The sequence below is a fragment of the Platalea leucorodia genome (genome assembly GCF_965183815.1).
Source record: "Platalea leucorodia genome assembly, chromosome: 5".
Taxonomy (NCBI): Eukaryota; Metazoa; Chordata; class Aves; order Pelecaniformes; family Threskiornithidae; genus Platalea; species Platalea leucorodia.
In genome coordinates, this window is record NC_138827.1 from 50606590 (window position 1) to 50621293 (window position 14704).

At 49.2% G+C, this 14704-nt stretch overlaps 3 protein-coding genes across 3 annotated transcripts in view; all 3 read left to right on the forward strand.

Moving 5' to 3' along the window:
* Window positions 1-4424, forward strand: part of DARS2 (aspartyl-tRNA synthetase 2, mitochondrial) — a 29636-nt gene extending 25212 nt beyond the window's left edge. The window contains exon 20 of the transcript XR_014228246.1: window positions 4169-4424. The gene's annotated coding sequence lies outside the window, so the exon portion shown is untranslated. The remainder of the gene's footprint in view (window positions 1-4168) is intronic.
* Window positions 4425-4465: 41 nt separating this feature from the next.
* Window positions 4466-14704, forward strand: part of RGS8 (regulator of G protein signaling 8) — a 28542-nt gene continuing 18303 nt past the window's right edge. The window contains exons 1-5 of the mRNA XM_082312629.1: window positions 4466-4643; window positions 4984-5137; window positions 5727-5922; window positions 6416-6628; window positions 13294-13352. Of these exons, the coding sequence (XP_082168755.1) occupies window positions 5908-5922; window positions 6416-6628; window positions 13294-13352 (287 nt within the window). The 5' untranslated portion in view covers window positions 4466-4643; window positions 4984-5137; window positions 5727-5907. The remainder of the gene's footprint in view (window positions 4644-4983; window positions 5138-5726; window positions 5923-6415; window positions 6629-13293; window positions 13353-14704) is intronic.
* Window positions 13912-14704, forward strand: part of RNASEL (ribonuclease L) — a 47625-nt gene continuing 46832 nt past the window's right edge. The window contains exon 1 of the mRNA XM_082312617.1: window positions 13912-13922. The gene's annotated coding sequence lies outside the window, so the exon portion shown is untranslated. The remainder of the gene's footprint in view (window positions 13923-14704) is intronic.

Genomic DNA, 14704 nt, shown 5'->3' on the forward strand with positions numbered 1-14704 from the left:
CATTTATACATGTATTTTCAGGTGCTTGTCACAGGAACATTTCTTTCAATTTTGGATGGTGAATAAAAAACGTAGTGTCATATATTTATTAACAAACTAGTACAAATTTGGCAGCTGGGAGAATCTGTAGGCTATTGGGAGAGGGATACGGCTGGGATTCAAACTCTGACAAATGGAGAAATACCAATGGAAAAACTAGGATGCCGTGCAATACAGATAAATGCTCTGTTTAGGAGGGAAAAACAGCTCTGTAGACAGCAGCAGCCGACCGGCTGTTCTGATAGCAGAAACTGCTGGTGTTTATACTGGGTCACAAGCTAAACACAAGTCAACAAACTTGTCCTGTTGTGAAAAAGCAAATACCATGCTGGGGCCTAAACAGTAATGCAGACAGCAAAACACGCCTTGCCATCTCTTCGTTCTGCTCAGCGTGGTGTGGTCTCAGCTACAATACCTGATTTGGGGTTTGGAGCTGTGCCCTTGAAGAGAACCTGCATGCTGCCGTAATTCCCAGTCTGTGCTTCTGGACCAGCAAAGAGCAGAGCTGTTCGCTTGCTGCCTTGTGACTTGGCTGTCGAATGATTCACTTTGATACAGAAAAGCTGTTTTCTCCTGTCTGTGAGCAGGGAAGGCAGAGACTGATGTGAGAGTTGACCGGGTGAACAACTTGGGTTCTCTTTTTGGTGTCGCATGTGGTGCTGTCTCAAAGCTTGATTCCTCGCTCAGGCAGAGTTGACCTGTTATGCCGGTGTGCTTTGATAGTTAGTTCTACATTTGACTACTCCATCTTGTTTAGTAGGTGTTGATGTTTTCCAAGAGTGAGAGCTACTGATATTCAAGTAGTTGTGAAAGTACATTGTTGTATTTTTTTACTTAATCTCATTGCATATTTCTCTCAGATTTAACCTTACAGACCCAGCAGATGATCATGTTCCCAATACTGTATTTTTTTAAGAGCAGAAGGGCTGTTTACATCGTACCTTTGTTGCAGATTCTGGGTGCTGCCTGAAGTCCACGGGACTCCTGGAACTTGCATCCACATTGCCTTTGTAGGCAGTCTGAGCTCAGGATCATCTGGGTCTGGATCAACCTCACTTGCCCATGCAGCTGTGGGGACTTGGGGACATCTCGTCTGCCTGCTGTCAGTCAGACAGTGTCTAAAAGCAGATATGGTAGATGGAAAATCCTGAAATATAACCCTCTCTCTGTGGTTCACCTTGTTTGGGCATCTTTAGTCATGCATAAGGAGGCTACAAGCAGGATATGCCCAACTTGGCTAATAAATATAGCTTTATGGCTTTAGCACACAGTGAGGGCAGGTCGGTTTTAACCAGCTGCTAGACCAAGTGTTAGTATGCTTCCACCCTCCTCTCCCTAAGACATCCAAAGACTCTTTGCTGGCCCTGTAGGCGTTGCCAGGAGCAGAAGGGTTGGTCTCCAATGCTTGCTGCAGCAGATCCTTAATGGTGCTCAGTTTCTGTCTTCTGCCTCTGAGTATTTCCTATAGAATTTTCAATATTGATGTTTTTCCCCTTGAATCTTTGAGCTACTGACTTTCCCTGCTGCAACAATCCTCTAACTTTGTCTTATCAGGCATAGCTCTATTTTATATCTTTTTTCACTTCTTGGCACTTTTTTCCGCCAATTTAGGGAGCTGGGCTGCATTGAAATTAGGCTTTGGGTCCTTGGACACTGTTGAACCCCTTGGAGAGGTGGTGGAAGGTTACAGAGAGAGGATTACACTGTCCCCAGTCTTGGAGGTGGTGTTGGCAAAGGCTAAGCAGGTAGCAGTGTCGATGTCAGGCAAGTGATGGGTTAGGCTGGCAGGGAGGGAGTAGGGTAAAAGCCAAGCTTAAGCACTAGAGCCAGCCCCATCTCACCACCCCCGTTGATTCTGGGGACTGTCTTGCCTGCCTTCCTAGGCGACAGACCTTCCCAGCTCATGGCTACTTAGAAGGGACTTTCTGCTGCCTCACAGCGTGGCTTCAGATTTTGCTGGGCTGCAGTGATAGAAATCCGAAAGACAAATTAACCTGAAGGTTCTTAGTCAGAGCTGGCAAGTGATTTTCCAGTCATGCAAGCCAGTTCTCAGGATCAAACTGGCTGGACTGTGTTTATGTATCTTGGCCAGTGTCAAAAGACCATCTAAATGCAACAGTCTAGGCAGTGGAGAAGGATGACTTAGTTCTTGGGCCTCTTGTTCGTTGCCAAATGGTACTTGGGTCACACCATCTTCCACAGAGGGTAAAGACACGCATGTCTCCTCTCCAAGTGCACCACTCTTTAAATAGAGGCTCAGCATTTTCCCCAGATGTTAGTTCAGCAATGCAAGGCCTAAACAAACAGCAACAGATGGGAAGTCCCCTGTTGTTGTGCACCACAAAGCCAGAATACGACTCCAAAACACATTTTACAGAGTTGCTGCTCACAGCGGGTTAGTTTGAGTGAGCGGTGAGCTACAGCTGAAGGAAATGAGAGAGCAGCAGGAATGTTGTTATATCCTTCTCAGCTGTGATTAGGAAGGAGCATTGGAAGATGATGGTTCACCTCTGAGCTCTGTGTGTTGCTGCTGCAGCAAGGGTAAATGCAGAATTAATAGCAGGGGTTTTTAAGACTTTTTTTTCTCCAGAAATGCTTTACCAAGAGTGTTGCTCCGAGGGGCATTTACTTTAGGAGAAAGAGAGGTTATCTCAAGAGTCCTTTCCCAAAAGAGTTCTCTGTTACGTGATGTTTTAGCAAAAAAGACCTCCAGAGACTATGCTTTCCCTCAGGAGATTAAGCTGTTTTGCAGAGCTTTTCCTTGTATGTTTCAAAAAACTCATTTCTGTCTCCATTTATTTGAAAAGAACACTTAATATCGGTTGTAGCCTCTGGCCTGTTGGTCCCCTGTGACATGGTGGTTTCTCTTACCTCCCAGGCCGGACTTCCGTCACACAGAAGTTACGATACAGCCATCTGCAGCTGATGCCTTTGTTCAGTACTGCCCTTGGCTTGGACTCTACTTACAGACATTCAAAGCCCTGGGTCACCATCCTTTCTGGAAGTCTCACCCCCCACTGCTTTCAGATAGGTGTCCAGGAACATAGCCCCAGGACTGGGGACTAGTGGAACCAGAGGCTCCACAAGCATCCACAATTCAGTGCTTTTTCTCTTGATTTCCCCATGGGAGTGAATTTGCCTTTTCTGCCATTTGCAAGCCCAGTTTAGCCAATAAAGGGCTTTACGAGAGTCCCAGGGTCTCAAACTCAAAGCCAGTCGAGTGGTGGTATCATGCTGTTTCCTACCAGTGCTAGCACTGCTGCATTATGGTACCTGGAGCTAAAAGACCTCTTAGGGTATGGGGAATCTGGAAAACACCTGAGTGACTAGCTCTGGGTTTATATTTCCAAGGCCAGGTATTGCTGGATTCACGACCTGGTTTAAGTAGGGCAGAATATGTGTGTGTGAGGGGAAGGGAAGAATCACGGGCAGGCGGACTGCCGGTGAAACTGTCTGCCCCTGCAGGGACCGGGGTTCCCGAGGTGGATCCAAGCCATCAGACTTCACAGCCAGGCTGAGCTGCTAATTTCAGTGATGGCACTGCCCTGGCTGCCTGCTTTGAAAGATGCTCGAGTTTTGTTTATGCACAAGGGAGTTGCGTTTTGTGAGTGCCCCATCCACCACAGGGGATGTCTCTGTGAGCAAAGGGCCAGCACTAATGCCATCCTGCGTGGCTGTGAATGAATTTGCCCTTTATTCAGCATTCTCCACCCCTGCTGAGCCGAGAGCCCTGCACTGCTCACAGGCATGCATAGATGCTGCCATTTGCAGCGCTCCTTCAGCCAGGCTTCCACACCCCGGTGCCTCTAATCCCAGACAAAACCCGGGCCATGGAGCAGCAAACACAACGAGACCTCTATTCTTAGCCTGGAAAGCCTCAAAGCTGGTTCTCTGGGATGCAGGGCGATGAATATGCAGTTGCTGGAGTTCTCAACAAAGCTGAGTGAATAGCAGCATTTGTTGTTAGCCCTGAACATACACTCCTTTCCCATTGGATCTGTAGCCTTTACTGCAGCTTTTCCCAGTTACATAAATATAGCCTATTTTCCCTTCACGAATTAACATCTTGCTCGCTAAGTTTAGGCTTTCACACACATACAAAACAAACCCTCTGATTTTTCACACGCAGCTGGAAATCTTGGCTCACCCAGGAAGAAGCTGTCCCTGCCCGTATTAAGCCTCACAGTGGTGACAAACAGTGGCACGACCCTGCGAAGTCCTGGACACCATATTGCAAATCTTCCAAGGTGACTTGTCCTTTTTCTCCCCGGGAAAGTCGGACCCCGGCCACGTGGCTGCGAGGATGCCGGAGGGTCTGCCTCCTTGGCAGGCTGCACGGCATCCTGGAGACTGGAAGGTTGGCTGCATGCTTTGGGACACAGAGCAGATGGCTCCTCACTCCCCAGAAGACACTGATGTGGGTATTATTTTCCCCAAGGATGGTTCATCCCCACCCTCCTGAATGTACTGGGAGATTGCACTGCAGTATATCTGCATTAAAAACAGCCCTATAGAGAATGGATGTCATTTGGAAATCTCCCAGCTCCGCGCTGTAAGCAAGCTGACTTGCATCCACTGAGACTCTGGGCAGCTTTACTAGCAATGTAAGTAATACAGATGCACAGGGCTGGGAAACAGATGCCTGCAACCCCCTTTTCGGTGATGTTACTCCCTACTTCAGCAGCCTAAAAGTATCCAGTGCTGCTGGGGGTCTCTCTGTGGTGGGGAAATCATCAGGATCTTGACATAGCATCAAATCTCAGCTTCTTAGTCCTGTTGCAGGGCAAATAAGGATACCTCATTGTAGGTCCTCAAATGATCATCCCCTGGGCCAAGGTATCTGCTGCTACAGTCAGAGGAGCCATCCGTAGCTATGGATCCACAGTGAGACCTTTTCTATTCCAGGGCTGATGGTATGCTCTGATTTGAAATATGTTCTGACAGCTCCTGGCAGGGTGACCCATGAGGGAGATGTTTCCTGGAGCTGGGCACCAATGTCCTGAGGCCCGCTGAGCAGGCAGACGGTTGAGGTGCAAGATTTTGGCTCAGTAGGACTGGCTCCTATCCCTCTTTGCGGTAGACGTGTGTGTGATCTCAGGTGAGTCCTGAAGGTGTATTACTGAAGATAGATAGAATATATAGATAGAATATAGAGATAGAGACAGACCTGGTGACATAGTGTACTCTCAGGTTAACTGCTGTGGAAGCGATTGACTCAGAGACTTTCTGCGCTTATAATTCAGTGCATCACACTGATTTTTATTAAAGGCAGCCACGTGGCTCGGTATCCATGTGTCTCTGAAATCACCAGTGGGAAACCTTAGAGTAGGGAGCTGCAGTAAATGGGTGACGGGGGGGTTCAGGGGGGGGTGTAATATCTTAAACATCTGACTTTGCTTTTATTTTAATCCTTCTGACTAAACTGAGCACCCCAGGTGAGACCCAGCCCCTCTGAGTGGTAAGCCACCAGGGCAGAAGAGGGGAAGAATTGTGGGATCTTTCAAAAAGCTGAAAAAGGCATTAGGCACAAAGCTCTCGCTTCCTTCCAAAGGGGCACGCGCTTCTAAACATGTGATGCTTTAGAAGAGCACATTGTAAAAATCCATGGAGTGAGGAATTGATGCCCCTTCAGGGAGGATTATGACTAGATCTCTGAATCCCTGGCATTTTGGGGTCTGTCATTTCAGCAGATCAGCAGTGTCAGGGACTGCAGGCAGCTCTGCACACAGCTTTCTGTGCAACATGCGAATGGGAGGTGTTATGGCTGGAGTGTCTTTCCACACTCTCCAACAGCCCTGCCGTGCCTTTGGACCTGTATCGGCATGACCCGGATAACGGGAATGGCGGGGGGAGGCTGAGCTTTAAACGATGCTGGTGCTTTGGGTATGTGCAACCCACTTTCTGTCTTGATGTAATGCTATCTTTAAAAGCTCTGGGTCAGGCTAGCCCTATGCCATCCCTCGGTGCAGCTGAGCAGGACTGGGGTCGGGGATTTTTTTATGTTCAAAGGAAAAGCTGAACTCTCTACCACCGCAATCCCTTCCTGCCCTCTAGTACGGCCCTTCCTCTCCCAGGTAAAAGCAAACAAAAACAACAAAGCCCCTGGTGCCCAGGAGGTAGTTTTCCTTGCTCCAATGGTCCAGGACGTCCTAATCTCTTCCCTGTCCCTTTTCCCCACCGTGCCCCGGGCCAGCAGCGGATGCTGGCGAGTTCTCCATGGGCAGCAGCCAGCCTGCGGCAATAATGAGAGCAAGGCAGGCAGTGCCATCCTATACAAGCCTCTGTCTGCTCTGCGTGTGTGCATCTGCGAGAGCGCGCGCTCTCGCTCTCCCTTCTCCCCCTTCCCTCTCTTTCGTTACCCCCCTCCTTCCACCAGCTCTTGTTCTTTTCACGAGATGCAGGGCTAGGGAGCCAGGAAAAGTGGCACGGTGCTGCTGCTCCTCCAGAGATAACTGTGGCGGGGCTGGGTCCTTCACCCTCCCCAATGCACCGGGAATCTGCAGGCACTGTTCCTCAGGGTCCCAACCAGCCATGTCCATCAAGCACCAAAAGCCACGTAACCACCACCCTGCTGCCAGCTGCAAGACAGGTAAGAGGTAGGAGGTCCTTGGTGGGTGATGAAAGGCCCTGTGGTCCTCTGCTTGGTTACAAGGCCCCGGGGAGGGATTTTTACTTGCTTCTGCCCCAGGTTTCCAGGGGGGAATGATGGCTCTGCAGACAAAGCGGGAGGGGAAGGGTGCTGCTCAGATGTCACCCCTATTAATGTCACGGCAGCACTTCTCCCAGTGCATTAATCTTCCCGTGGCGTCTTATGAATGGTCAAAGGGACACAGACACCGTTTCTAATTAGCAGGCGGGGAAAGAGAGCAGTGTATTTCCTACGTTAACCCCAGCCCAGCTGGGCTGATACAGGAGCAGGACTGGTTCTGGGGTGATCCCCGTTTCAATGGGATTAGTGGTGGGCCTTTGATGCTGGGAGAAAACATCAGTCTGTGCTGGTGCCTGCAGCTCTGAGATCTTCACCGTCTTTTCATTTTTTTCCTCCCTTTGCTATTGTTGTTATTTTAAAATGGTGGATTGTTATTTCCTTTGAATATTTGGCTATCTATCTGTGACATTGTGATTAACACCCGGGCTGAACGCTGGGGCCGAGCTAGTTAAAAATAAGACTAATTGGAGCGAAAGGAGAACGTGAGAGAACTGTGTTGAGCAGAGGCTGTAGTGAAAACTTGCAGATGGCAGGAGCATGTGTGCTCTTTGGGCGAAGAACCAGGGGCTAACCCGAAGGGGCTCGTTTTCCTGCAGTCCTGACAGCGGGGCTGCCGTAACTCATGGGGATCCCTGCAGCAGCAAGGGCCATCTCTTTGCTGTTTGATGGGTGGGGGAAATAAGCTGGCGATTTGACACAGCTAAGAAATAGAAGGGACCCATCATGCTAGCATCTTCTCTCTGTGGCTGACTATCACTGCACCCCATCCCAGAGGAATGCAGTCTCATTCCTCCATCTGGGGAGCGTACGCATTGCATAAAAGGCTGTGCTTTTGCTGTCCTGCTGTGCTGCCCTTCTCTGAGACTCATTCCTGCAGCCCCAGGCTCCTCCGAAGCAGCACTGTCTGCACTGACAGGACAAGCCTGGCCTCTTGCCCTGCAGTCCTTCCATGCAGCTCTGGAGATGCTGCCCAGCCCTTAGGGCTTGACCAGTGCAGGTGTTGGCAGAGCTCAGTGTGCAGCTCTATCCAGACTGGCAGGACCCAGGGGATGATTGCAGGCCAGTCTCCCCAGGAGAGGTTAGTGCTGGATGCAGCAGACATTTTTATGAAAGAACCACGCTCTGCTGGAGAACGAGGATGAGCCCATCTAATTCACTTCATTTATGTTTTAATTAAGGCTAGAGGAGCAACCTCCAGAGATGAAAGAGAAATCCCAGCTCACCCATGTGGTTAACTCAGTTTATATTTCATCATACAAATATCCATTCAGCTGCTCACATGTTTAAAGTTAAGCACGTGCTCAGGTGTTTTGCTGCAGTGGGAATGACCTCCCAGTGCCATGTTGTGTATCTGTACAGCGGTTAATAGCCCCAGTAAATCCTTGCTGTGGGACCTGAAGGCCCTGTAAGCCTGAGCCTTTGAAATAACAGCGATAAGAGCAAAGAAGCATAGACCTTGTCAGTCATAAATGGATTTGTGACTGCAACCCCGAGATCTCAGGGCTGATTTCTAACATTCAGTAAATGACTAGTTTGCAGTGTTCAGCTCGCAAAATGCAGGCTGCTTGCAAGCACCTTCTCAGCAGAAAATTAACCCCATCTGTCAGCAAGCCTCACTCTCTGGCCTGTCTCAAGCATCAGATCTCAATCAAAATGTCCAAGGGATGGAGCATCTGTGGTAGTGGATCTTTGTGGAGCTCTGTCTGTCGGGGTGGATCTGTCTCGGCTTCCCAGCCATACACACCAACTGCGTTACAGACACTGCCATATTGACAGCAGCAGCGATGCTGAAAGCTGGGAGGACTCCAAGGCTGCACGGAGCAGCTCTGTGTCAACTCCAATCCTTTCTGCCTCCCTGCTCCACACTAACAGCATCCCCTCCAATGCACACGCAGAAGCACCGACGCGCTTCTTTACGTATAACTGCTCTTGGGCACGGGAGCATGTTTCCTCAGAGAACAATTATGAAATTGTAATAAAGTGCTTTAAAGGGGAAATTCTTCCCTTTGATTCCTGTCTCGCGCGCTGCCCCTCTCAGCCCGGAGCCTCCCACACAGCTTAGCTGTCGGTTTTGCGTCCTACCTGCCTGGAGGAATTGGGGAGGGAGTCGGGAGCACGCAGGCTGGGGCCAGAAGCCATCTCGCAGTGGAGGCATCTGTTCTGCTGCAGCAATCGCAATGCCCGAGACCTGCAAACGTGTCCAGGAGACACTTTTATCATTGACACAGGGGAGAATTTAAATAGCTGCTATGCTCTTGAGCTAAGCCAGAGACAGAACCGCCGATCACACTTTATGTAACTCATTTTTATTTTTAAACACTGTCTTTTATTTTCAAGGGGAGTTCAACTCAGTGGGTGTCTCCTCCTGCCCTGCCTCATTAGCACATGAGAGGGGGCTTCTTTTATCAACCCCCCCATCCAGTACATCAGCTGCTTGGTTTCCTCACCTACCCCTGGAACTCAGGCTCTCCTTGTTTCACCTTTCAGGATTTCCTGCTTGCCTGGGCTGATGTGGAAAATTATTTGAGGTTTAAGGTGAATCAAAAAATTACCCCCCTAAAAACATTCTGAGCTACATCTGTGGATGTTTCCTGATGTTGCTGGAGCTCCTTTTTTAGGAGGGGGAGCTGCTATCGTGGCTCTCTTCACAAGTAAGACAAGTCTGTGATTTGTTTTGCAGTTTAGGAAGCTATTCATGTCAGTCATAATTCTCTCCTGCTGAGACAGTTAGCTTGTGCTGGACCAAGTGTGTTTTCCTCTGGACCCTCAAACAAGCAGGCAGGCAGGCTGGTGCAGTGAGCAGGGCATTGCATGTCAGATGTCAGTTACTAACAATTTTCCTCCAGCTTTAATTGCAAACATTGGTGGGGAACAGCAAGCTCTGGAGATAAATTAATTACTAATTTGAACTACCTTGGGCTTGGGCCCATATAGGTACCAGTCTGGATTCTGGATAAATTTTCAATGACCTTGTGTCAGAGGAGATCAAATGACACTTCATGTCATGAGAAATTTGCTAGGATTGTCATTCCAGGTCAAGGGTGGTTGTTACTTCCAGTCCTCCAGCAAAAAACCAAAGCCCCCTTGGGTCACAGCGGAAGTGGACCGTGGCTGGAGGCCTGTGGTTGAGCCAAAGGCAGCCTTTGCAGCATGTGGGTCACCTGGATTCTCAAAGCAGTGACTACCGTGGGAGGCAGCTGGCCCCATGTAATTGGCATTTTGCAGTCTCAGAGCCTACATCACTGAACATCTTCCAGAAAGATCACAGAGGCAACAGCATCTCAGGAAAATGTACCAAAGAATGACTTCAGCTGTGGGGATGTAGCTGCCAAACATCACAGCAGTCTGAAGAAGCACTTTCTTGGCGCGAGGGAAAAACCTCTTGGACTAGCAAGTCATGAAGCACACCCTCGAACGAGCTCCTTGCAGCACGGTACTAGAAAAGAGACATGTTGGCACAGAACCAGGAAAAGTGGCGAAGAGCCGAACGCAACCCCAAAGAAGTTCAAAGCCCTTGTGGCACAGATCACTGTAAATATGACAAGGCCACGAAGTCAGAAATGAGAAGTGGAAGCGACAGAGGCAGGCTTGGCGTGACAGCTCGTTAAGCATAAAATAATGGAATCCCAGAGCGGCAGCAGACCCCCAAGGAAACAGAGCAAGAGTGAGAAGACAGGGAGAAGTCTGCTTAAATGTCAAGGTGAAGGAGCTTACTTAAGGCAAACCCACTGGAGATGTCAACCAAGCAAATGTGTAGGCATCCTCTGATCTTCCAGCTCCAAATGGAGACGGGTGGTCAGCTGCCAGCCCCAGGAGGAGCATCCCTGTATCTGGAGAGGCAAAAGCCACACAGCTACCAGAGCTGCCTTCCTGGTCCGGATGGATATGTGAGGGCAGCCATACTGGAAGGAACAGATGTCTTCAGGCCACACAATTTTATCTAGCAGTTGGGTGGCAGAAACTGGGACCAAGTGAAACTGGTGGAGGTGCTTGGTCCAGAAAAAGTTTTTGGGTAAAAAGCACTTGAATGATGATCAATGGACAAAACACAGGGAATAGGCAGGGAGGTATTTAAAATAATAGGGAGGGTGAAAAGGGCCCTGGGGATGGTGGAGAGAAGATTAATGTCCTGGGAACAGGCTGCCAAATTTCCTTCCACCCGGTCCAGTGACAGCCAACACGGCACATGTACACTGCTTGTGTGTTTGCTGTTAGCAGGTCATGAGGAAATTGTTTTAAAGTATTTCTTGGAGAGATTTAAAATTTTGGATGGGATTCAAGCCTAATATCAAAATGAGTTATTTTATTAAAAGCTTTTAAATAGAAGCTACAGACTAGTCAGAAGCAGGAGGGCCATTTGAGAAGGAATTTTCTATAAACCTCCTACTGCACAGAAGCTTTCTAAAATATTACCCTGTAAAAATATAATTCTCTTTATCTGCAATTTAATTACATTTCCTATAGCGCCTGTGTCAACACAGTTCACTTATTTTTGTTCTCTATTAACTCACACCTGACCCAGGAAACTAGAAGAAAAAACTGTTGATCTCCAGAGTCATTTGTGGGTTGCTCCAGGGTCTCACTGAGGTCACGAAAAGGGTGTACTGACATACTGGAGAAACAGGGACTGGGGTCTCTGTCCATACTGGTGATGGCTATGAAATGGCAATATATAAAACTGGCATAAAAGCAGGAGGAGGAGCCGGGAGTACTCACGTGGTCCTCTGATCTATCCCATCCAGAGTTAGTGGATCAGAGTTTTTGATCTGTTTGAGACTGACCCAATGTCCAGGTATCTGAATAATGAACCAGAATTATCTAGAGTTTTGTTGATTGAATATTTTGTTGACCTCCCCCACCCCACAACATCTGTGTGTGTAAACGAGACTTGAGGGATGTCATGGAAGTACTATGAAAACGTTGTCACTCGTGACATCCCGCGGTAGCCCAGAGAGAACCTGGAATTGTGGAAATGCATTAAAACAAAAATGACATGTAGAAGTTAAACCGCTTGGGTTTGGGGCAAGGGCTGAAGCTGACTGTTATTTAACTTGAACAAACCAGCCTGTCGTACCAGAGGCATAAGATGAACCTCAACCTTTGACCTTGGCTGAGAGGAGATTCTATCAGCTGTGGCATTTTTTTCAGTGCTTGTCTTCTGATAACTGGAGATATGATTAATCCAAATCAGGGTGACCTGGGCTTTGCAATGGGAGGATGAGAACAAGGCAAATATTTCCTTGCCAAGTTGAGCTGTGAAGGAGGGGATCCAAGATGATGGAGAGTTGGGATCACTGCTGCAGTGCTACTAAGCCCTGTGTTTTCGTAGTAAGTTTTGCAGGACTCTGTCTTTCCCCAGGGATGTTGCTTGGTGATAATGTGCTATCTCAAGACATGTTTCCTGCTAGTAGCACCAGGATGTCAGGCCCAGCAGTGTTTTAGCAGAGAAGAGGCAAGTGACTACAAGGAAAAAGGCAATGGCTTGTTTAACTGCAGAGGACTTTTTTATTATTACTTTTACAATTTTTTTAGTCAATCAATCAACTTCATCAGGATCAAAAAAGCAATGGAGATCCCATGGCTTGAGCCCTCAGTGAGTCAGTGACCCACATCAGTGCCTATGCAGCCTGCGTGACACCCAGGTGTTGTTACTGATGGCTGAGCTAAGCCAAGCCCAGAGCTGGGGGGCCATGGGTTAGGTGGTTGTTAGAGTCACTGGGGGTGCACTGGACATCCCATATACATCCTCTGGAGGATGGAGGTGTGGGTGCGGGAGAGAAAAGGGAATTGGAGCCTATACTGTGGGGTGAGTGCACCAAGGGACGTTGCAGGGAGCCTGCTACAGGGCAGGGAGCGAGCAGGATTTTGCACATCAGGTGAGAGAAGGGGAGATGGATGAAAGGGGTCAGTCGCATCACTGACTTGCCAGGTGGATTTTTGCTTCTGTCATCCCATGCCCTGCAATAAGGTTCTCCCTTGCCTGTTAACGATTTTATTTGGCCCTGCTGACACCTGGGCTTTTTAATTAAACTCTTCCATTCCTTCTGTCTGTGGCAACTCCTGATGATCTGAGGGCAGCAACCTTCCCTAAACCTCAGAGGAGCTGATTAAAGCAATGCAGGCGGATGCTTTATTCCAACATACCGAGGGTGACAACAGCGAGCGCTTTCGCAGGCATCCCCCACCCCCAGATGCTCCCTGCCAGCCTTTGGCATCTGCCGCCCGTGCGGAGCGGTCCCCCATCTCCAGCAGGGGAGAAGCTGGGGTTTTGCTGCCAGGTGGGTGAGGAAGGGATGCAGCGAAACGTGGTGATCAGGTGGGCTCCTCGGCAGTGCCGCCGATGAGCGGTGGGAGCCGGCTGCGCAGCCGAGCTCCAGCCTGCTGGGTTGAGGCTGCTGTAGGGTTTCGCTGGATGTGAGAGCGATCCGCTCTGAGCTGCACTGCTGCTGCTCGGAGAGAGGTGGGGAGGGGAGGGGTGTCGAAGTGTGACTTTCACCCCGTGCAGGGGGTTGTCTCTGAAGAAGACCGCTCTGCTCTCTCCCCAGAGCCTCTCTGACCACGCTGTCAGCACAGACCCACCAGCAGAGAGGACAGGTCAAAGGCAGTGAGTATCTTTTTCTCTGTGTCTGTCTGTCTGCAGTGCCTCTGTGTTCAGTTTTTTCTGGCTTTCTCTGCATGTGAATGGATGGTCTTAATCTCTTGAAGCCCCTGAGATCTCTTTTTTTTTTTTTTTTTTAACCTTTGTGCTGCTAATTTTTTTTATTGGGATGGCTTCTTCTTTGCTCAGGTAATCTCCTGGGGTGGTTTGATAACCTGAATGTCATAATCACACCCCTCCCTTTCTGTCTGCCAAGGAGAAACCCCCAAAACACATCCATGATGAGACTGGCAATTCTCCTTGACCACCAGGGTCCTTTCATAGGAGGGGGAGGCAGGATGAATGATGGAGCAGGAGGCAAAAAATCTCACCACGGACCCCTACCAGGATGCCTTCACCAGCTGCCACAGATTATATTTCTAAAGTCATAATTGACTGGCTTTATTTGTAATCAGAGGAAATATCTGTGGGTATGTCAGCCTAGCAGTGGGATTGCCTTCACGGAAAATATAGGTCTCAGCGTCCGTGAAGTCAGACAGACTTTGGGATCACAGGGAAGTTCGGTGCTGCTCGGCCGTGCAGGTTGTTGTTGCGGGGGCTGGCAAGCGGGTGGGAGTAGGGGTGAGCAGAAAGCTCTTTCATAACAGTACCCCAAAAAGCAGGCTGCTAGAGGAGGCTGCGAGGGAGAAGGCACCTGGCTCTATTTCCAGCCATCACTTTGGAGTGGCTGTGGGAAAGAGGAGTCCTGCTGGACTCTAGGAAATCATGTGCTGTGGCCCCACATGCGGGTGAGGCTGTTAATGAGGAAATTTAAAGGGGCTTAAGGAATTACAAGGATTGATTTCAGTTAAAGCGCATCGAAGCAGCCGGTCAGGGTAGGGATTAAGGAAATGCACTCACTGGTATGTAGCGCAATCCCAGTTCCATTAATTTAGTTGGAAAGAGGCTTTGTGCGTTTTTAATGTAATCAGGTTTTAAAAGGGATGTTGCGATGGGCAACCCAAGCTCTGGGATCTCCCCACACCCCAGCAGAGCAGGGTCCTGGCTCCTTTGCACACAGCCTCTGCTCTCATCAGTTCCTTTGTCTCCTCCTCAGTTGTTTCCCCTGGGCAAGACGACATGGAGGTTATCTGGAGCTTGGCCTTGTCCTGCCAAATAAGAAACCTCTGCCCTTTGCTCACTATACAGTCCTGCTCTCTGTCCCATCGGTCTCCTGGCTGGTGGACCTTGCCTCCACTCTCTGATGTGAGACTTGTTCCACCAGCTGCCTGTGTGCCAAGGCTCACGGGGACCCTGCCATCCCCTCTGTCCTTCCCTCCCTCTCTCCATCCCTCCCCTTTGCAGACTGTGCATCTCCT